Genomic DNA, 23,746 nt, shown 5'->3' with positions numbered 1-23,746 from the left:
TAGCATCCTTTCTTATTAACCACCTTTTAACATGTTAAAGCATTCTGGCTTATAAAACTACCAGTAAATTACTTGCTCAATAGAGTCTTAGAGGTTGAATCAAACATTACAATGTTATGCATTCTCACAAAAATTGAATATTTAAATATTTGGAAAGGGTTGCTGTTAACCGTCATCGCATACACTTAGTACTACGATTTTTATACTATACAATTCATTTTTTACGATTTTTATACTATACAATTCATTTATGTAGGGCTCTAACTCATAAAATTACATTAGTCTGAACACAGTAATATAACACTATAGAAAAAAAAAATCATGTAGTGTATGACATCAAATGTAGTGTAAAAGATAATCATTATAACAACATACACTATGTCGCTATCCCAAAACCAGATGATCTCTAGGACGAATTGATCGTGAAGGAGCATACAAACAGACAGAGGAAGGTAGATCCAGAGCGTCTGTAAATCTAAGCAATAAACCTCCTATAAAAAAGGCTTGAGCCACATGGCGCCTTTGTCTTAATGAGTCAAGACCAAGCAGAAGTCGTCTTGAGGCATACGAAGGCTTGGGTGCTGTACCAAAGAAGCGTTTATAAACGAGTGAAAAATATTTCAATATTTTCAAATATTAGACTTTTGTTGTGTAAAATATCTCTTTTCAAAGCGGAGAAGGCAACTGCTCACTAACATGTAAGATATTCGGTAGCTCCGCGATCACTGAAGTCGAAGAGTGCTTAGATCTAACTTGTGAGGGAGAAGAGCTCGGATCTTGTGAAGAGCTACCTCGTGAGGGCAAAGTGAGCTAAGCCGAAGGGTTGATGTAGATGATGAGTTTTGTTTTTCCTACTAGTAAAATATATTTTGAATTTGAGAGGAGCGCTGGGCTACCTTTTTGAAATAGAAGGGCGCACTCAGAGTCCTCAGTTTATTCAGGGCTGTCCTCTCGATAGTTTCGAGTTCACTACCCAACACTAGACAAGACTTAAGACTGGCATTACTGCCGAAACTTTTACTTTAATTAAGATTTATTTGGCTACTTACAGGTATCGCTTCACTGCCATTGCTGTAGACCCGCAAATCAAAACGCCTGGTGGGAAGACTTATGATGTCATCTTTGTTGGTACAGGTAAGTTCAAAATCGTTGTCCGAAGAAAGTCAATCTTACAAAATTGTGTTTGATAAGCAATTCGTTAAAAAAATCGTTGAAAACCATTATAATTTAATTTTAATTAACAATTGTAAGTTAATTTTTCAAATTATTTTATCTAATTTTCTACCAATTAAATGTTTTAACAATTTAAAACGAACAGAATTGATTTTCTCTTCATTGTTTCACTGGGTGTTAGTTTAGTAAAAATCAAATCCTTGTTTTCCATGCTCCGTCACCATAGGAGTTTCATTCAATCAAAAATACTTTAATCATTCATTCGCATTCACTTTGTTCCGTTGCAGATCACGGTAAAATCCTCAAAACGGTTAACGCTGAATCGGCCGACTCAAACAAGAAGGTAACGTCGGTGGTGATCGAGGAAATCGATGCACTTCAAACGAACGAACCAATTCGGACACTGGAAATCGTTCGCACAACACAGTACGGTAAGGACAGAAAAAGAAAAATGAGTAGAAATTGTGAAAATCCTTGGCACTTTCCACCATCGTGTGAAAAAAAGCTTCTCCTGAAGTGGATAGTATAATAGGAAAAAAGAGAAAGTTTTGCGTTGCTTGGTTTAACGCTTTCATGTTTGATTTAGTGAATGGTGGTGGTTCTACAGAGCCCAACAGTGTGTGTGTGTGTGTGCGCCAGGTTTTGGTCAGTAGAAAAACATCGTCCAATTCAAAACGGAACACCACCGTTTGGTTTTGGTTGGGACAAAACACTGCTCAGCTGGATGAACTCAGCACTCACCATCACCGCCAAGAAGAGCCCACACTGCGAGGAGGCCTATTTGCATTTTTCCAATTTATTTTTCGATCGTTTGGCCCTAGAACCTATGAGAGACGTGGAGGAGGGTGATTTCTAGGGGTTTCTTCCGAACCGAAACCGGTCGGATTGTTTTTCCACGTGAAGCTGGTTCAGCCGTATATTTGTAAGTGTGTGTATGTGTAGTTGAATTGAAATTTTCACGCTGTGCTAACCTTTTTACACGTTCGCCCGAGCTGTTCAAATGATCCTAGCGTACGAACGATATTTTGAATCCGATCGGTCGGAAGAAAAGCAGGATAAACACACGCCTCCCCTGCCCCACGGCGCTTATTGGGTCAGTTTTTGGCCGAAGCTTTCGTGGAAAAGCACTAAGTTGTCCTTGTGGCTGATTTGATCTGTTTTCTCAAAGCGAAATTCTTCCTTTGCTCTGTCTCTTTTACGTTGCCGCATGTTAATTCAATTTCAATCATTTTGCTGGAAAATCGCGGTCCAGTTGAAAATTTCGGCAGTGTTTCGCAAACAAAAGCGAGCGAGAGAGACGCCGTTTGATGATGAAACACCCAAAGCAAATTCCGCAATTCCAAACGATGTGGGTGGTAGAAATGAAACTGGACGGCTCCGATCATCGTTTTGCACACAATCACACACAACACCCCAAACAGCCATGTGGCACATATTTACCCAACATGGGTGTGGGTGTGTGTGCTCTTAGTGGCCGCAAAAGGGCCGCCATACAAGCAATCGTGTGACCCGGAACGTGGCACAATTCGGTTTTTGTTTCGTTTGCACGTTCGTCCCAGAAATAAAAGAAAATATAGTTGGCGACGAGTAATCGAGGAAAAGCGTCACACAGAAGCCTACATTGGAAAATTGTTTCCGGTAAAATTCAACCACATCGTCCGGTCTCTGCGACGTGTCCTCATCACCGACGGTCATCATCATCATCATCGTCATCGTTCGATGCTCTCGAGATCCCGTCATTTTGTTGGATGGTGCGACGTGTAGAGTATTGTTGGCTGCTAATGGGAAGGAGGGCATGATTATCTCGTTGTCGTTCAAAACCCTCTCAAACAAAGACAACAAAAGCAAAGACAAAAAAGGCTCAACTAGGTCCGGTGGGAATTTCAATCCAGGCCCCCAAAAAAGTAGCAACCGAGGATAAGAATTTTCCAATCTCTTGTCCCAACTTTCAGCACGCCCTCCCGCGAGCAGAGGTTATGTTTTCTCTTTTGAAGCAAAAGGTTTTATTAAATCGAGAAACAATCGATCGATCAGGGGCTGGTTTGGTACACAGTTAAGATAAGCCAGAGCTAACGTGAGCTAAAGCAAATTGAGGAAATCGATATCGCAGCAAAGAGATACGCTGACAGGTCCGAGCCGGCGTTTTAGATCGTATCGGGACGATAAAGCGAGCCCTTTTGCTGCTAATGCTCATCGGGCCATCGGGGTGCCTTCCGCAGCTCCCGCATCTGGCTGCTATGGACAGACTAATGATCGGCACCGGCGGACGTCACGCTGATGACCAATCCCGATTGACAGTGACGCAGTGTCGTCCGTTATAGCGTCCGCATAGATAGATTGGTACCATCGATTACCACTCGGTGGATAAAAAAGGACGTGCATAAAAAAGGAAACTACTGGCCAACCCATACGCTAAGCAGTGACTTGATCTGTCGCGTTTGAGCCTTAAGGGATTTATCGATTTTTCGCTATGCATCCTATGTGATAAGTGTGATTTTGTTGGTCCAATCATATAAAACGTTGTGATGAATAGGATTGTTTCTTTCTTTCGGGAATTGCTGAACATACTGTTTGATAGCGGTGTCCTTTTGTTTGGGTAAAATTAAAGCTTTAAGGAAGCTGTTGGAAATTTAAAGGGATTTTTTGGAGAATTTCGGGGCTACTAAAAGGGAACCATAAGGATCATGGACTCCAACACTTGACATAATAATAAATTATTGGATGAACTTTGTAGGAATAAACTTTTTCTTTGTGGCTTAACGACCTTCTAAGGTCACGCCGGACTACTAATGGCTTACTAGACTTTGCTGATATAACCACGTAGTTTGATAGTCCCTCAATCAAGCTGAAACACAGTACATTTATAACAATATGACGGTGGTTACTTTGTACAAAAATGATCTGAATTAAATTATTTTACTTTGTAGCAAACAAGACTTTCGGCAATTGCATTGCATCGCATCCAAAAACTATCAAAGTCCCTTTGTTCAAATTCTGACCGAAAAGAGGTGTGCGAAATTACTTGAAGCACTACTTTCTAAACTACAACATCTTTTTCCGTCACTTCTTCAGTCTTGCAACTGTCGAGCCTCATTGTCGAACAATTACCAGTTGGTCAACTTCAAAACTTTCGTTCATAATTTAATAGCTGTTTACTGAAGGCACCGGTGCCCTTGAAGAATTCCTTCCCCAAGGATGCGTTTCGCAAACGTGCTCGATATCCTCCGCCAAGTAGATAAAGTGCTAGCCCAGCAGCAAAAAAGAGTCGATATCTGGGGATCCCCTTTTCAAAATTTGCTGGCAGGTTGGGCTTGCCGTCTTCGCTCCACTTTTTAGCATCTAAAAGGACACATCAGCTTCTTAGCGTCATTAGATCCTGGGATATATGGGTGTGTGTATTTACACGGGTACGAGGAAGAAGCATGTCGACCTGTGCGAACGAACTCATAATTAGGCAGTAATTGGAGTAAAGTTGTGAAGCGAGACACTGGATAGGTACTACGAACATGGTGATGGGATGTTGCTTGTTTCGTTAGCTTATGTCTGCTGTGAGTGCGCGAGCTGATGTGTGTATGCTTAGTCAGCGATGCACAAGATTGCGACTAGTGCTCATTATAAAAGTTTTTGGGCGCATGAGAATCTTCTGTGTGTCTTTGAAAAATGGAAATAAGCTGCGTTGCTTCTTAAAAATAAACAAGGAGAACTTTGTCTTTTTTTTGCGGAAGAGATTGAATAGGAAATGTGGAAACCGTAAATTCGTTAGCAAAGGTAAAAAGATAACGAAATTGTCGGTGGGAAAAAATAGATTTAAGAGCATGTTCCCTTAGGGATCCTAGTGAATTAAACAAACAGTATAGAGAAATAAAATAAATTCAATTACAATACGTCATTCCGCTAAACCAATTCCTTACAGTAACCATCTCACCCATTTACCGTACCATCAATAATAGCCGTTTGCTAATCTATATTTCGTTTTAATTTTTTTTCCATACAATCCGTGCCAACACCACCGACCTACTATTCCCAACTGCGCATTGTTCGATATTCGCATATTAATGTGCAAATGCCCTGCGGCAACGGAACACCATCGATTGTAATCAACTAACCCTCCGGTGGGCGGACGAAACGGACGAACAAACCATTGACAAAACAATGCTGTTAACGAACAAAACTAAACAAACAAACGTTTGCCTCGCTGCCTGTTGTCTGCTGCCACCTTTCCAGATACACCCAAGGATGGCAGTTACGATGATGGAAAATTAATTATAGTCACCGATACGACCGTGCTGGCGATCAAATTGCACCGCTGCAGCAGTGAGAAGATAACAAGCTGCAGGTAATTAATGCATCCTCGCACATGCATATCGTCTTGCCTTGTCTTGTAAATACTGCGCCTTTGATAAACAGAAACCATTCGCTTGCTCCACCCTACCCCCCTCCCTCCCCATGTCCCCTTAGCAAATACACTCCTTATGAGAAATGATATATGGCTCGGAGAAGGTTAGCACAACAAAAAAAAAAAACGAATTCCTGAATAGATTCCTTCTCTCGTACTAAAATTCACCATCCCTTTCAGGAACGTTTTATGCGATCTATTTCAATTTCCAGCGGCTTGTAGTGCTGCACAATTCGCCCCAGTAATTGTTTTTTCATTGACCATTTTCTCTCTGTTTCTCCTGTTTTTGTTTTCATCCTTCTTCACAGTGAGTGTGTAGCGCTACAGGATCCGTACTGTGCGTGGGACAAAATAGTAGGCAAATGTCGGTCACACGGTGCACCCCGTTGGTCGGAAGAGAACGTATTCTACCAGAGCGTAGCCACCGGTGATCACGCAGCATGTCCGTCGGGCAAGATGGCAAAGGATGCAAATGTTGTCGAACGGCAAGGATACCGAGGTATGTAGCGACAACAGTATGCGTGTGGTTGGTTTGGGTGAGACTGCGGGAATCGATGAGAAGCTTGTCATCGATGTCTTTAATTGGATTAGTGGTTGGTAGGACACTGGTAAACCAGTTAATGGAAAGCCACGGAACATGAAAGGTTCATGGAAATGTTGTTGATACGATTAAAAGGGTTCAACCAGTGTGTTTGATGTATTGGTTGCGCAGTACTAAATTAAGTGAAAAAATAACGCAGTATTACAGGAATAATATCGAAATAATACAGAAATAATAACAGAAATAACACCCGACTGTAACGCAAGGCCAATAGAATTAGATTGAGGATATATGCGACGAAAACAAAATACCTGCTTGCAGGCTGTAGGCTCTGAAGATGATAGAGTCCGACTCGGAAGCAGAGTATCAGTTAACGGCAACGATGTTGAGGTGGTAGAGGAGCTCTACTAACTCGGTATGATTGTGACTTTAGATAGCAACCTAAGCAGTGAAATCCGAAGGCGCATTGTTCAGGGAACTCGTGCCAACTACGGGCTCCACAAACTCCTGCGATCCAGAAGACTCCAACAACACATGAAATACACTATACATCCCAGGCTGATACGTCCGGTAGTCCTCTACGGGTAAGTGTCCTGGACTATGCTGACGGAGGACGCCAATGCACTCGCCACTTTCTAGCGACTGGTGCTAAGAACTATTTTTGGCGGTGTGTGCGTGTAAAACGTGTTGCAAAGGAAAATGACCCACGAGCTAGCTGAGGTGTTTGGCGATGCTGATATCCTGACGGCAGTCAGAACCGGAAGGATACAAAGGCCGGGGCATGTGATGATGGAAACCGAGCACCACTGACGAGCACCAGGAAGGTGCTCGTCAGTGACCCTTTTCCTGGAGATCGGATGTAGCCGTGGGTTTCCTAGACCGAGTTTGCTGGGAATGGATTGGCGACCTGGCCACGTCCAAGCGACGTGCTCAACTCTGACCAGGCCTAGAATTGCACATAATATAAATGGTCTGTGAATAGATCGATAATTGATATCGTTTGTCGTTAAAAGATTAATCCTTGACTTTATCTTTGCAATAACAGTAATCACAATCATGAATCGACGATTCATTGGAATGGACTAAATGAAAAGCAAAAAAAAAAACACCCATAGCATAAATAACGACACGACACGTTGTCTCTCTTTTTTCCTCTGGCCTTTCAGATCTAGAGTACGATCCACAGCGGCCATTCCGGGATCAGCCGGCGGATAAGATTCAGTTCAACTCGGAAAACTACAACGACAAGGGGCCGCAGATTACGCCCGATCTGATTAATGCCCAATACACGGTGGAGACACTCGTGATGGCTGTACTGGCGGGTGCTATCTTTGCCCTGTTGGTCGGTTTCATTACCGGCTACTTCTGTGGCCGTCGATGTCACAAGGACGAGGACGACAATCTACCATATCCGGATACCGAGTACGAATACTTCGAACAGCGTCAGAATGTTAATCGGTAAGTTGTCAGGGAGAGAGACACCAAAAGCAAATGCGTGTGGATGATAATAAAATTTTTTGCTTTGTTTTTCTTATATCCATTAGGATACAAGCCGAACCGAAGCTATTGCCGCAGGTCGAGGAAGTGACCTACGCCGAGCCTGTACTATTACCTCAGCCGTCTAGTCAGAATAAGATGCAGCATTCGCCAAAAAATACGTTAAGAAAACCGATGGGCCATCATCATGGCGTCAATTCGGAAACGTTGTTCCAGGTAAGTCGTCGGTCGTACAATTGATTTGCTTTTTGTTGTATTATTAGAAGAATCATTCTGTTATTGTTTCTCTTGTCACAGTTCCAACCGGATAACTACAATAATGCACGAGACAATTACCGAGGCCGAGACAACTTCGGTACCCTACGATCACATCAGGTACGTTAGTAGTCACCTTGGGACAAGTACCTAATTTGCGGAGTACAAAAAATGGAGCATCCACCCCACATAGTACATAAGCCAATCCATGTCGATGGGTGCGCATTTATTCATACCGAGAAGTGTTTCATTTTAGATCCTCCGGCCCCATGATTCCTAAACACACACTCTCTAGCTCTTCAATATGTTACACATACACACATTTTGAATGATGCAGGCAGCAAGCGGACTGATTGAGAATGCAAGCTAAGCAATAACTGTTCAAAGCCTATATTGCCTTCCCGCCAGCTTTTGCTAGCACCGGCTCCACTCGCGTGTAGCTTGGGCGCACCGCTACCTGGCTCTAACGCATCCGGCTGGTGCGCTGTTATTATGGACAATTTCCTTTATTACCGCTGTTCCTTCTCCAATTCTTGAAGGGCTTGAAGAATAAGAAAAATGTTTAAAGAAACATAAAATTTAAAGATAATCAACACATCAACAAAAACACAACACAGACACAACACATATGATGTACCACAAACCATAAAAATCTGCTCTAGGTAGATGCTGAACTCTTATCCTAACTTTTCACTGTTTACGTTCACTCTGCCTCTCTGTCTGTCTGTACCTTTCTATATCTTACTCACTGAAACTCTTTCTCTTCTTTCTTTTTTCTCTTTCCCTGGGTTTTCCGCTTTCCCTTCGCGATACCTCCATATTTTCCAACAGGGTGATAATTATCGTCGCGGTGACGGATTTTCAACGACAAGAAGTGTCAAAAAAGTAGGTCCCGAAGAAGAAGCAAAACACGGAGTATTCCCGGCCCCAATTTTCTTTTGTTGTACTGTTATCAACCTACATTTCAAATCCTATTACCTCACACAACTATTTGTCCGGTCCGGTCACAATCGGTCGGAAGATGGAACACTCACACAAGCGTGGTTGCTCCTACACTTTCTGTTGGAAGTGAAATTGCGCGCCTCCATTGTTCCGTTGTCCGTGTGGCTTTTTTTTCTGTTGTGATTGTCGTTGTTGTGTGGTTTAATTCATCCAACGTCCTCCCCCATCACATGCCTTCCCTTTTGTTACACCTCCCTTCACATACACATACACGAATGCGAATTAAGCCGTTTCAAAATTAAATCATCAAGAGCGCTTTCACTGATCATATTTTCTCATTCACTAGTTCTTCGCCTCAATTTGTGCCTCATCTGTTTTCTGTTTTCTAGCATCGCCTTTGTACAATTTCACCAATTTAAAAAAAAATACAGTTCCATTGTTTTATCATACCCAATCGCCATAACAAGCATTGATTGCAACACCGTGTATTGGAGGAGGAATGTTCCTTAATCGAATTTTCATCTCTTGCAAAATTGTATGGTTTTAATTGTGTTGTGCCGTTGTTGATTATGAAGTATTTCGTTTCAATCTGCCGTCCTTTCTTCAATTGTTGCTACGCGTGTGCCGCCGCGTGGTCCGTTTGTTCCCTTTCTGTTTTCGTTTCGTATGTTTTTGGTGCTTTTTGAGCTTTTTTGGCGGGGGTTTGGGACGTTAATTTTCTTTGTTATAAAAAGGTGACCCTTTCCGTTTGCGTGTGTTTGTTTGCGCCGTTTTGAGAAACAGAACGTAAGGGTAATTGCCTTATTCGATCTCTCGAACGGAAGTCAAATTCATTGGGTTTCGATGATTGTTTTTGGAATTCATTTTGCTCGTCAAATTTTGTGCATGATCTACACAAACAGGGAAATCTTTGTCTCACCAACTTTTGATAACGCACTTCATTGTTTGATTTATCACTGTTCAATATAATAATTTATTTTTCTTTCGCCCACTGACCAATACATTTGTAGACGCTTAAGATGAAATATGTGTAAATCTTGAATTCGAACTATTACTCGACTTTTCGATTACAATAGGCTTATGCTCACGCTCTGGACAATCATGATTCCTTTTCAAATATCTTTTTACTGACCATCTACAATCGTTTGTGATTAGTAGTAACTTATGCATTGAAGAAACGTCGGTGTTTGTATATTAGTTAACTGTATACTGTCAAAGTTTGAGGGCTTTATCTCTTAATTTACAGTAGCTAGAACGAGAGCGGTAAAAGCTCTTTGTCCAAAAGTTTGTTCGTACTCTCAACCTGTCTCCTCAATTCTCAATCCCGAAAACAAATCGACCGTTGTGTCACATTTCCTATCGTCCGGTTACGATCGGGCAAATACCTATCTGATCGGATCAGTTCAGACCAGAAAGGCCGAATCCTTTCTGGAGTTGGGGAACTTTATAGAATGGGAGCCTGGATCTGTCCATCCGGCCATTTCAAACCCCTGAAGCAATCAATGGAAACTGCGGTTCACAGTCAATGAAAAAGACGTCACACTTTTGACACTTATGGATTAAGTGCCGGCAAAAGGACGCAAAATTATAAGGCAAAGATTAGATTTTTTTCTTAAATTAAAGATTTATTACAGAAAACAATGCAGTTTGGTTGGTTATAGTATCTTTGTTTGTTTAATGTTACCATGCAGCTGAAAGAAGTCGCTTTTTAGCATACGTTTAGTTGTAGAAAATGAATCATAATTGTCCATTTTAAGGCCGCCAGAAAAGTTCACAAAATCATAATATTTTTCGATTTCAAGATATCCAAATATTTGTTTGAAGAAAAAAGCTCTAAATTATTTGTGCTTCTGCTTATCGTCGACACATTCATTCGATATCATCACATTCGCCATCAACATTATCATCGTAATTTCTTTGTATAAAAGCCACTTTCAATACAATCGCTATCGTTATATAATTTTCTGTGTTCGCTTCTTCATCTTCTATGTGTTTTAATGCTTGCCTTCTGTGTACTCCGTCCGTTTTGTTACACATTCGCTCTGCTCGCCAAACATTGAATTGTTAAAAAAAAAACGCTTGCTTTCATCTCTTCCCCGGAACAAAAATAAAATCATTTGAACCTTTCCTTTTCGTTTCCCATTTGCCACCGATTTAAAACAGTGGCCTGCCGAACGGGGCGCCCCAGATTACCCGACAGTATGCGAATGCTAATGTGCTATTTCGTTTCCATTCCACAGGTATATCTTTGAGACGGAAACGGGGCGGCTGAGACCAGCCAGGGACTGATCAATCAAAATATGGTAAATATCTATCTCGCGCTAGATGGGACCGTTGGTGGGTGTTTATGGTCAGTACTTTTTTCAATGCTCACCTCACACCATCCGCACATCGGTCCGCTGAAAGGTAGCGAAAGTTTAATTAAAAAATAGCATTTCTATATAGGTCCTTAATTCAAACACTCGTAACAGAAGTCTCGGCCGTATGAAAAGGCAGCCGCCCCGACATGGTATGGGTAAGTGGCAAGCATATCTCTTGATTTCCATCGTGTATAATCAATTTTAAAACAATATTTTTCATTTCATTCTACCTATAGTAACACAACATCGTTCCGACAGTCCACACCATTCCAGTTCCGGATCTTCCCCTGTCATGTCCAATAGTAGCTCTAGTCCTGCGCCTCCATCCAGCAGCCCCAGCCCACAGGAGAGCCCCAAGAACTGCAGCTACATCTACCGGGATTGATTAAGAAACGTGCCCCAGCAGCAGCAGCAGCAGCAACAACAGCAGCAGCAACATCCTGCAGCGACGACGAGCAAATCCTATCCGGCGCTCGTCGTCCTGGACAGTGATGCCGCGGCTGGTGGCGATGGTGGTATACTTTACCCTTCTGGCAACATTAACCTTGATCATGCCGTCCCATACGGTACTACTAGTCAGCACAACTACACACTTTGCTACCCTCACTATCCTTCCTCTGCTACGGGCGCTCCTGGCAGCTCCCATTCTGGCTCATCGGTCGTAAACCCGGCCACTACCGTGTTGGCACCACGATCCGCCTCTCCCTTGGCCAGCAGTTCGCGTGCCCACACGAACACGGTCCTCAATAGCACAAACAGTAGCGGTAACGATACGACTAAGAAACTGAACCGTCTATCCACTTCCTCCTCGCTATCGATCATAACACCACCTACGACACCGAAGCGGCCAGGAAGTTGCCATCGTACAGCGGCTGGAACCAGCAGCGGTTCTACTGGTCGGCTCAAGATGGCTCTGAGTGCGTCGTTGGCACAAAACTTCAACCAAAAGCTGGCCAATCTGAACGATAAGTGGAACGATTTTAGTTTTCTACTGCTTAAGGCAGGCAGTGGAGCGACCAATGCCAGTGGCGTTGGTGGTGCGGCAGCTGGCAGCGGACGCACGAATGTCCGTAACGATTCGTACCACTCGATCGAATCCGCCGTCACGTGTACGGCGGCCGACTTTGAAGCAGGCAATTTCTATAATCATCGCGAAAGCGAATCCGAAAGCAATCAGGAATTCCGTACCACTCAGCAGAAGCGTGAACCGTCCGGTAGCCGCTCGATGGCCGGACCATCCACTAGTCGATCGCGGGATCAACGACCGCGCAAAACGCGGCTGCGAAGTTCGCGCCGAAACAGTGCCAGCGGCGATCCGAAAGAGTTCGATATGCTTGTCCTAAAACCCATCGACACGGGAGATGATGATAATGAGAGTTTTTAAGAGTTCCGTTAGAAGGTGGGGTGGCACATCCAAAAATCTGCATAAAAGAAGGGAGGGGGGTGGGGGGCACGCAAAAACTAAAGCCGTCAGAGCGCAATGGACGATTCGATGATGGGGGGGCAAATCGATTGGGTTAGGTTTTAATTCCTGTAGGTAGAGTTCAATTAGTTTGCTCTCGAGCACGGAATAGTGAATAGACTTATTTAAGTTAGGAATATCTATATGGGTGAGTAATGGTGATACGATTTGAGTTTCCAGCACAAACTCCAGTGAAGGGAGCGCTGGTAGATCAGTATCGTAGGTCCAGCTATTAATCGCTAAGCAACCGTGCAACAACATGTCACGTCAAAGTAATAGATCGTAATGGAATTTGTTGATTTCAGTTAATTTGATTTCACAAAGTTCTTTCAGTAAGATAATATTGCAAAGGTTTTCAAGATTCATTTCAATCAGAAATGAACCGATTTTCCCATCAAGAGTCTGATTTACCATACCAAAATAGCGAACATGAACAATGAAAGGCAGGTTCAAACACGAATTGTACAGCAGGCATTAAATTTTCCATTTTATTTTGGGACGATTTCTTTGCGCAGTCTTGGTTGGATGAGGCCAGAACACATCATATTTGGTTATTGGTATTGTTTTGTTTTGTAGTTTTATTTAAAATTTAAAAAAAAACCTTATCGTTGCTTCCCTGCCCTAGTTCTCAGTTGTTTTAGAAAAGAAATTGCATTTGAAAGCTGAGATTTCCGTCCGTGTTGAGTACGGTATTAAATATGGTGTAACAAAAGCTTGAGAAATGGCAACGTTTTCAACCTTAATTTGTACTGTAACCAACACGTTTTATGTTTAATCCAACTGTAATCCGGGGTGGGTAAATGTTACAACATAATGTGAAATCATTGAAACGGGCATTGAACATGGCGTCTAGAACAAAATTTATTACTACCTTTATAAAGAAATAATTTGCAATAAGTTAGGTCTTAGTTCGGAAGGCTCTAGAAAAAAAAAAGATGAACAAAAATTCTGGATTACGGATCTACTGAAGAATCTCAGAGCAGAGAAAGAGATATTTGAAATTATGTAGAAAGACTGCGCATACAAAGCCCCCAAAAAGCACTTTTATTTCAATGGTGAACAAATACTCTGCCCATTCAGCTGATACTGTGTTAGAACAAAAAAAAAGAGGGTAAAAATCTTGTGATTTTATTATTTTGTTCCAGTTTGTCGTTCATTAGTTTGCTTTAGCTTTAATCCACTCAAATTCGTGCTATAATGTTTTCGCAATACAGGGTTTTACTTTTTTCTTTAGTTTGTCCACTTAGTTAAGGCCAAATAGGTATGCAATTGAATGCTTGGAATATGTTTTGGTTTAGTTCTTATTTGCGTATGATTGTAATAGAACAAGAAAGTTTCAACTTATCACTAAAGTTAGTCGCTCCATGAATGGATATTTATTGTAGGCTGCAAAAATACATTTTTTTTTTATTAAAACAGGTTTTGCTATTAATTATACTTAATTTTTTATGTTATTTATTATAATTTAATTTATTATTATAATTTTTTTTTAATTGTGTAATTTGATAATAATTCTTTTCTTTTACTTTTTTTGTAGGATGTTTCTGAAGAACCTAAAAGCTCACTCCCTTTTTCCCTAGAAGTAAATTTTACTACTTTATGTGGTATGCTTCGTTCTTGGTTAAAAGGTCTGAAAAATTTTCCCCACAAACATCCTCTCTTTCTTTCTTTTCCTACTACCCATTTTCCCATTATCCTCAGTGGTTAAATTGACCCAAAAGCTCTAAAACTCTCTTTTTTCGCTGTTCCATCATCGAATTCTTCGGCGCCCGTACGCATGAGTAGATCAGAAAAATTCGCTTTCGAAACAGGACGCCGTCGATGAATCGTCGCATAAACGTATACCCGTTATATACAATACTGAAAGGAGCTATAGGAAGCTTAAGTAACTTATACTGAATAAAATCACACATACACACAAAACGTCAATTCCAAAACTATTCTGTCACAGTGACAGGCATCAAGAGCGAGATACGAATGGATAGAACAGCCCAATCTACACAACGGTTGAGTAAGTGTGCAGGGTCGTGGTTGAAGTTGGATTTGAAGCCAGACGAACAGGAGCTGGGGTTACAACTCGCGGGTGGAGACTAAAGGGGCAAAGGCTAGAAACGTTGGAACAAATATGCAGTTGGGACGATTTGGGGGAAGAACACGGAAACGATGCAAGGTATTTTCTCCTTGCATTCAGCGTATAATTATACATATATAAATATATATACACAATAGTTATAATCATAGGTAGTTACACTAGCAAATAGCCACCATGTAAGCCTAGTCACATACCACAACAACAACAACAACAAAAAAAGTTACATCTTTTGCTCGAGTAGACAAATTTCCAAACCAACACAACATTCTTCATGCAGGTAGTAGTGTAAATAAAGCTAACCCGGTGACCATAATGGCGGCAGTCTGGCCACAAAATGGGAAATCTGCCAGGAACTTTTCACGAAGGTTCGATGGGATAGTAGTAGAACTTACAGTACTAGCGTTAGTAGTGGCAGGTAGTGCCCATTCTGCTCATTTACTTATAAACACAGACACACACTCAGTCACAGGAGAAATGCAAACAAATCGATCGAAAGGAGTAAATATAAACTCTAACTAAATACTAATTCCAAGATTTACGAGTAGTGTAGAAAACGATAAACAAATGATTAAACATTAGCGAAAGCAAAACTGAATGACTCTAACTCGTCGCCGCCTCATCACAGTCACTCGAAACAACGGAGACATTTGCCTAGTGAAACGCCCCCCAAAACGAGGGGAAAACGCGAAAACAAAACCGAACAAAACAAAAAATCACATTACGTTAGCTTCCAGACAAAAATAATCACGATCCAAACACTATTGTAGAGTAGTAGCGCGTAAGGGTAAAAGGAGAAGCGTAAAATGTTAGAAAAGCAGATGAACCATTACGTTTGGAAGGGAGAAAAACTGGTTTGAAATCGCGAAAAATCCAGAACCGTAAAAGACTGACATTATAAGTGGAAGAGTAAAAACAAAGGTGAACTAATGATGAAGTGTGTAAAAGCAATCTCGATGTGGGGGAAAAAAATAAACAAAACGAGCCACGAACCACGGTCGCACTGATATCTGCGACGAAGGGAACCCGAAGTTAGAGAGAGACAAGAAAAAAAAAAGAGATGATTGTAAATAGGACCATTCTTTCGTTTGCCACCCATTTTGCCCATCATTCCATTAAACACAAAACGTGCACTAAAGAACTTTATCGAGATGAAATCGGAATGAGCAAAATTAAACATTTAAATGTGAGATTTGAGTTTAAAGTTTCTGGTAACCAGTTAATCAGAGGTTCGATAGGGCACACCTATTCCCAAAGTAAGTCTTCTAAAAACAACACAACATAACACAAACACGGCGTAAACAATACATACATTCGTTTCTGTTGTTTTGTGGCATGTTATCGACGGTACAGGGTGCGAAAGGGGCGAAAAAAGCGAACATATTATTCGTTGTGTCAACTGAAGTTTAATGATTTGAGGAACTGTGTATTAAAAAAAAAGTTTATTAGTATGGGTATTCTAATCGAGTTTCCCAGGCCCATATGATGTACTATGGACCCATTTGATCGCATCAGAAAGCCTCTACGGAAAGATTGTAAGCAATGGAATGCTTGGATTTAGATGTCCGTGGATCGGATGCACGCGAAACGTTATAATTCATCAGGAAACAGCGCCAGAACTCTAGAAGAAGCTCCAATAGCCGCATAGATTGCATAATTTCATGACACAAACTTGAGGATCAGGCATTCGGATTGTTTTGAAAACTTCCTGAGTGAATGTCAAATTTTCTGAAGATCAAAACGATGTCCTACAACAAGACAAGGCGCCATCTCACACGTGAAATTGGATCCAAACGTGACGTTTTAGCGCACAGATGTGGGGTAATTTATGTTACGAAAGTTTTCGCATATTTCTTCCTGCCGCGCCCTGTAGAAGACAGTCTCTTTAAACGCACAGTATAACGCTTGAGATAATATAGTATTATAACAAACACAAATACACAATCCAAAAACATACACACACACACACATACAGGTAGCGTTTCGTAAGTGAAAAGTTGTAAAAAGTACAAAAAGTCGAAAAAAGTCAACCATACTAGGGACATGATAATACTACCTACCGTAACGCATATTTAAATCTAGTGTGTACTGTAAGCGTAGTTGACAGTAGTAGTTACGATAACGGTAACGGTAACGCTATGAAACGGAAAGAAAAAATTAAAAGTATAACGCTTCCCGAAGGAATTATGTTCAATTTCAATCAATTTTCCTTCGCCTCTTGTTTGAGCGGTAAAACAAGTTACAAGTGAAAAGATTCTATCGATTTGGTCCTTGTTTCCCCCAAAAAATTGGGAAGTGTTTTGTTACGAAAAAAAACAAAAAAACAGGCATTTTAGGGAATACGGAAGGCGAGGAAGAATTCATTCCTATACAGGTTTTAGTGTGTAATAGAGAGTGTTGCGAAAAAATTGTGACTAAAAAGTTTTGATCGTTTCTAGTGCATTTTTCCCGAGCTTTCTATTGACGGTATCCCGATAGTCAGTTACCCGTTGGCCTCTCTGTGTACATAGGACACTTTCTATTTAACGAAACGACGTACGGCGTACATACATTTAATAGGTATATAAAAACCAAAACTATTTAACATACCCAAAACCACCCGCTAAAAAGAAATTTATAATTATACTCATCCCAGACACACTCCGATCATCACATGGCACCACAAGTTGTTAATGTTTGTTTGAGCAAGAAAAGAAAAAAAAACACGCCTATTTGAATTACTCTTTAACGCTAGAATGATACGCTTGGTGATAATGTTTTAGTTTTTGCGTGTGCCGCTTGCGTGTGTTCGTGTGTGAGAGACTAGACTGCGTTTGACTAAGGAGGAATGCTACACTCTCAAACATTACATTTTACATACTGAAATATAATTGATAAACATAGTGGATAAATCGTTTGCTAGTTTGTTAGGACGTTTTTCCTTTTTTTTCCTTTCATTCACGGTTCGATTCGGGGCGGATAGAAAGAACGGCTTTACCTTACTTTACGATGATAGCGATGGAGCGATAGATACGTTTTTTTTTTCTTCTTCACCCGATGGTGAACATGCAAAGCTCTACACATACGCAAACTCATATATTCATATACATAGATAAATTAGACTACTTTAAGCAGGAGCTCATGTTTGATTCTATTGCTCCCAGGCATATGGTAGGAGTCCTTTTTCGAAGAACAGACACAGAAGAATCCCTATCAAGAAGAGGTGTGGCTAGCGAAGAGAGTGTAGGTGAAATATTTTTAAGTTCCCTCACATTTTTTCATAAGCGTCCCTGTTTTTGTGAGTCATGAAATGAAAGGAAAAGGAAATCAATATTTACCATAATCGATCCGAATTACTATGAAAAGAAAAAGAGACAAACCTGTGCTGCTACATATGTACAAGTAGTACGGCTATAAGGCATTGCTAAATTGCTGCAAAATACTAGAACACACAGGGAATTGCTTATCATCAGCAGTATCAGCAGAGCCGTCTTGGGATCAGCAAGAGGGATACTTAATACTTTCTTTCGTAAAAGAGTAACATGCTCATATTAAGGGCTACATCAGATCAGTTGGAGGGAAACCCGAAGAATGTGTGCCGTTCAGATGGGGAAAGCGTCGCAATTGTTATTCCCCATTTTATAATATTTCCATCTTCAAAACCGTTCACCACAAATCATTAAGACGTCCCAAAGCAAATTATTATATTTACTGCAAGTGTGTGCTAAGGCGCAACGGTTCCTGGTCCCTAATAGGAAAATGGGTACAGCAGTAGCACGAAAAGTACACACTCACACTAAACAGTCACATAAGTCTCAGTCAGTCATTTGTTAAGGAAGAAAAAACGATATTGATTTCCCTTCTAGTCTGCTTCCTACTTTGACGAAGAACAAGTTTAACAAAAATAATAAAAGAAGAAACAGAAAAAATGATACGAGAAAGTAATAAAAAAAAAAAGAACACACACATTAACAATTTAAAATTTAACATCTCCAGTAGTAGCGTTTATTGATCTCTTTAGGTAAGTTTGCATGCAGCCAGTAGTTGAAGGTTTTGAGAAACGCGGCCTGTGGCAGGTGGTGGTGAAGATGTAAGGTGTTAACTTCCGAGTATGTAAAGCAAAGAACAAACACACACACACACACACACACACACATTCACAGTACATTAATCTCACATCCATTCATCACTTCCCCTTTCACTCCACAAACGTATGCCGCGGAAGTGTTATATTGAGCGATGGGAAGTTGAACCGCGTGGATGGTGGAAGTTCTTCACCATGATATGAAGTAAAGATTGTTCTCACCACCCGCCCCAAAATACACACATTACAAACACAAATCTTATATATATACACACACACACACATTTAAACTTAGTAATTGACTAATGGTTACGAGACCAAGAACAAAAATGGTGGAAGGGAAACGAAAAAAGAAACAAAAAGAGACAAAAAAAGAAACATAACATTAATTAAGTTTTCGCTTATTGCTTGTAAGAATTAAGGGGAAAAGTACGTAATAGTCGAGAATGATAAAACAAACAAAAACAAAAAAAACAAGATTTAAAAACAAAGCAGTGTTACGAGATGAAAGTAGAAGTTAAACGGTTAAAGCAAGCGTTGAAGAAGTTGGTGAAAATAGACAGCAAACAGGACAAGGTGGATGTGAACCTGTGAAAAAGCGCAAACTCAACATGAAAACTAGAAAAGAAATCAGAAGAAAGAAAGAACGACAGAGAGAGAGAGCGAGAGGAAGCTTTTGAACTGTGATGGCCTTAAGGGGCGTTCGCTTATTCCTCTTGACCGTGGCGACCCGGGGGCGTTTGTGACGTGAACCGTCGAAAGTAAAAAGAGCAGGTTGAAGAAAAAACAAAACACATACAACACACAATGTAGAAAAGGAAAAAGCTAGACCTCTAAACACGTTTAAACGATGCAGAACGAAAGTAATGTTGACAAAGAAATTTCATACATACGTAACCTGGTTTATTGGAAGCGTTGGAACACCTGTTGGAACTCGCAGAAAAAGGAGAAAGAGACGGGAAAATGCTCAACGATAAATGAAAAAGAGGCAATGGAATGGAAAAAAGCGGAAGCAAGTCAATAGAAAATCAATCAGGCGAATATTAGAATTTCTCACTTCACTTGGAAGCATTTCCAATTTCCGAACAGTTCCAAACACGTAACAGGAAGTAACACGATTGTCGATTGTTTTCGTTTGCATATCTACCATTATAAGCACAAAACGTCATACGTACAAGAGACAAGCATACAATTAATTAGCTTTCTGCTTTCTGCGGTTGCAAAACTTATGGTTTGCGAGCCGTGCTCACCGGAGGCCACAGCAGCAACCTCCTCTACTACACACATTCGTCACATTTACGATGGAACTGATGAGATATCGCTTGCTTATTATTCCCATCTGCTGCCATCCGCTTCAGCAATGCACCTCGTACACGTGTTCGATCGTTTCTGTAACGGTTTTTTTTTTTTTCAAATTTGATTTGAAATGTCGCACATTGAAGCGTTTCCTCACACAGTCAGGCTGACTGATATGAGGGAAGAGCCTGCGGAGAAGATGAGCTCATTTATTCCATACGTGGATATCAAACAAGCACCTCTTTTTCATCGCCAAAGACAATTACACAATCTGCATCCTTATGGGGGAGGAAGGAGGAGAAAAAACGCAAAGAAAACGCGTTTGTGAACCGCTTGTTTGCTCATCCAGCTCATCCTAGCAACCGTATTGGAGGTGGATGGGGAGGAGATAAAAATGGAAAATCATTTAAAATCGAGCCAGGATAAAACCAGTCTAAACAAAATGGACGATGAACACGTGATCATGATACGAGTGGGGTTGTGTGTTCGAGAAACAAGCGTGCGTATTATGATGCAAACTAACGAAATTTGAAATGCGCGTAACCAGAAGTAACAAAGAGAGGAGGGAGCAAGAAAGAATGTAAGAGGAAGCAAAACAAAGGACAAAAACAAAACAAATATCGCTACAACAGGCAACAGGCAAAACTAGAAAAATGTAAACATCTTTGAAAAATTAGAAATAAAAAAGAGAAATGAGAAATTAAACAAACACACAAACAAAAAAATATCAAAAAAAAGTATTAAAAAATGTAACGTTGTTGTGTTGTTACTTTCTTTTAGTTTTAAGTTCATTCGAACCGAGGCTGGTGGAGCGTTTGGAAATTATTGGTGAGTCTTTTCTGTGCTGTGTTTCTTAAGCTCAACATACCGTTGGCTTGTCCGAAGGGGCGAAAGATACGTTTATTTTTTAATATTCAATCCGTTCTTTTGCACTCAAAACTTGTTTTAAAACCTTTAAGCGTGCATTTTTCCCCTTCCTAAAGCCTTCCAAATCAAAAAATCCTTGGGTCAAGATGTTCACACCGCTAACAGACGAGAAACGAACGCATTACGGCATCGGCATATCGCTCCTTGCGTGCATGAGAAGATTTTAAACTCCTAGTTAAAAACAACAGAACCAGATGAACAACTATAAATATACTTACTCTTTATTCCTATACAAAAAATAAAAGAAAACGCTAAAAAATGAGAAAAAAACAGTACATGGAACGTAACGGTTATGTTTGGTTGAAACAAGAAAAATTAAAATAAATCTGATAAAAAATGTGATTATTCAAAGTGTTTTGCTAAATCACTGCGATTTTGTTCAATGAGAAAGAAAGAAAAATGGTTGAGTAATGTTCGCTATGAAATCTTATTGTATAGCACCTTCCGCTGAATCTGCTACGCTTTATTTGAACCCACAGGTAACAGGATACCATCCTAATTAGAAGGAAACCACTGCGCCAATAAAATTCAAAAAATCGAAATTGGAAAGTAAAATTCTGCGTTTAATTTCAATCTCGAGTAACAAGAGAGCATCCAAATCAGGAGGTATCATTTACCGGCCGATCGTAGTATTCGGCGCACCTTGAATCGATATAATGGTTTGTGTCTAGGATAATACAAACTAAATGCTGCCTTAAATTACTATAATTTGAGGTATAAAATCTTTTTCTCTGTAGCGACATTAGCGCCAAAACGGTAAGAAAATAAAGTACCAGGAACATTTGTAAGGTTTTTCTGAAGCAAATTTTATTATCCTTAATTGTAGGTTGCTATAATGAACACATTTGTAGAATGCTTATGGCATAATATTACTGTAATAATAGGCTTTTCAGGTTGTCGGTATTATTGCACTCGATGCAAAACCGTTCGGATGAAACTTTTATTGCTTTCCTTTTTCGAAATTTTTCAAGTTCCGCTTTAACGACAGACTTAAAATGGAACGTATAAATAGAGCTCATCTCGGAAAGAAATAATTTTATATGCTGTTATTTTCCTCAAGAACTTGGCGGGGGTTGGTGACGTCGGGTTGTGATGTTCGGCAAAAAGATGCGCGGCTTCAAGACGCATCCAGTGGTGTACCGGACGATCGGATCGGACCAAAACTGAGCGAGTTATCGCCGATTTTCCACGGGAATGCTGTTATTTTCCTCAATAACTTGGCGAGGGGGTGGAGGGATCGGGTAGGGGTGTTCGGCAAAAACATGCGCGGCTCCAAGACGCATCCAACAGTACGCTGTGCATCCCGATCGGACTAGGAATGGCCGAGTTATCGCTGATTTTCCATGGGATTAACTGGGCGGGGGTGGAGGGATCGGGTTGGGGTGTTCGGCAAAAAGATGCGCGGCTTCAAGACGCATCCAGTGGTGTACCGGACGATCGGATCGGACCAAAACTGAGCGAGTTATCGCCGATTTTCCACGGGAATGCTGTTATTTTCCTCAATAACTTGGCGAGGGGGTGGAGGGATCGGGTAGGGGTGTTCGGCAAAAACATGCGCGGCTTTAAGACGCATCCAACAGTACGCTGTGCATCCCGATCGGACTAGGAATGGCCGAGTTATCGCCTATTTTCCATGGGAATAACTGGGCGGGGGTTGGAGGGATCGGGTTGGGGTGCTGGACAAAAAGATGCGCGGCTTCAAGACGCATCCAGTGGTGTACCGGACGATCGGATCGGACCAAAACTGAGCGAGTTATCGCCGATTTTCCACGGGAATGCTGTTATTTTCCTCAATAACTTGGAGGGGGTTGGTGGGATCGGGTTGGGGTGTTGGGAAAAAAGATGCGTGGCTCCAAGACGCATCCAACGGTATGCAGTGAATCCCGATCGGACTAGGAATGGCCGAGTTATCGCCTATTTTCCATGGGAATAACTGGGCGGGTGGGCTGGGTGGGACGGTGGAGGGATGGAGGGATCGGGGTGGCAAAACTTTACGCGGTCCAAAGCCGAAATTGGCGATTTTGAAACAATTTTCCTGCCAGGAGCGACTGGTAGTAACAGGAGAGCATGAATTCAAGGAGGTAGTTTGGATCGGCCGAAAATTTCCAAATCCAGACTTAAAATCCAAAATCAGTTTTAAAATCCCGTGGCAAAATTCAAAGTTGAATTCCAAACTTTAAATTTCCAACCCAAATTTAAAACTGACTTTGGATTTTAAGTCTGGATTTGGAAATTTTCATCCGATCCGGGCTACCTCTTGGAATTCATGCTCTCCTGTTACTCCTGGTCGAATATTGCCGCATAAAAATTTCCAGATTTTTGTCGGAATCCGGTAATTTTTATGCGGCAAAATTCGACCAGGAGTAACAGGAGAGCATGAATTCCAAGAGGCAGATCGGATCGGTTGAAAATTTCCAAAATCAGTTTTAAAATCCAAAGTCAGTTTTAAATTTGGGTTGGAAATTTAAAGTTTGGAATTCAACTTTGAATTTTGCCACGGGATTTTAAAACTGATTTTGGATTTTAAGTCTGGATTTGGAAATTTTCGGCCGATCCAAACTACCTCCTTGAATTCATGCTCTCCTGTTACTACCAGTCGCTCCTGGCAGGAAAATTGTTTCAAAATCGCCAATTTCGGTTTTGGACCGCGCAAATTTTTGCCACCCCGATCCCTCCATCCCTCCACCGTCCCACCCAGTCCACCCGCCCAGTTATTCCCATGGAAAATAGGCGATAACTCGGCCA

At 41.1% G+C, this 23,746-nt stretch overlaps 3 protein-coding genes across 6 annotated transcripts in view; 2 read left to right on the top strand and 1 right to left on the bottom strand.

The window, feature by feature from the left end:
• Nucleotides 1–11,478, top strand: part of LOC126564131 (semaphorin-1A) — a 147,996-nt gene extending 136,518 nt beyond the window's left edge. The window contains exons 11-21 of one of the 4 annotated variants that reach the window (XM_050221074.1): nucleotides 1,052–1,134; nucleotides 1,461–1,604; nucleotides 5,398–5,509; nucleotides 5,878–6,068; nucleotides 7,277–7,568; nucleotides 7,655–7,823; nucleotides 7,905–7,982; nucleotides 8,694–8,747; nucleotides 11,045–11,107; nucleotides 11,237–11,319; nucleotides 11,401–11,478. In XM_050221074.1, coding sequence (XP_050077031.1) covers nucleotides 1,052–1,134; nucleotides 1,461–1,604; nucleotides 5,398–5,509; nucleotides 5,878–6,068; nucleotides 7,277–7,568; nucleotides 7,655–7,823; nucleotides 7,905–7,982; nucleotides 8,694–8,747; nucleotides 11,045–11,056 — 1,135 coding nt within the window. In that variant the 3' untranslated portion in view covers nucleotides 11,057–11,107; nucleotides 11,237–11,319; nucleotides 11,401–11,478. The remainder of the gene's footprint in view (nucleotides 1–1,051; nucleotides 1,135–1,460; nucleotides 1,605–5,397; nucleotides 5,510–5,877; nucleotides 6,069–7,276; nucleotides 7,569–7,654; nucleotides 7,824–7,904; nucleotides 7,983–8,693; nucleotides 8,748–11,044; nucleotides 11,108–11,236; nucleotides 11,320–11,400) is intronic. The other 3 variants (XM_050221075.1, XM_050221076.1, XM_050221077.1) reach the window with 3 other exon arrangements.
• LOC126565173 (CD63 antigen-like) overlaps nucleotides 1–23,746 on the bottom strand; it is a 317,200-nt gene that overhangs the window by 37,386 nt on the left and 256,068 nt on the right. The gene's annotated exons all lie outside the window — the stretch shown is intronic.
• Nucleotides 11,311–12,548, top strand: LOC126560556 (uncharacterized). Its single transcript, XM_050216513.1, has 2 exons — nucleotides 11,311–11,319; nucleotides 11,568–12,548. Exons 1-2 carry the CDS (start codon nucleotides 11,311–11,313, stop codon nucleotides 12,546–12,548), a joined length of 990 nt encoding a protein of 329 aa, XP_050072470.1.

Source organism: Anopheles maculipalpis, chromosome 3RL, assembly GCF_943734695.1.
Source record: "Anopheles maculipalpis chromosome 3RL, idAnoMacuDA_375_x, whole genome shotgun sequence".
Classification (NCBI taxonomy): Eukaryota; Metazoa; Arthropoda; class Insecta; order Diptera; family Culicidae; genus Anopheles; species Anopheles maculipalpis.
Note: the sequence above shows the minus strand (reverse complement) of the source record. Positions and strands in the feature narration are given on the sequence as shown.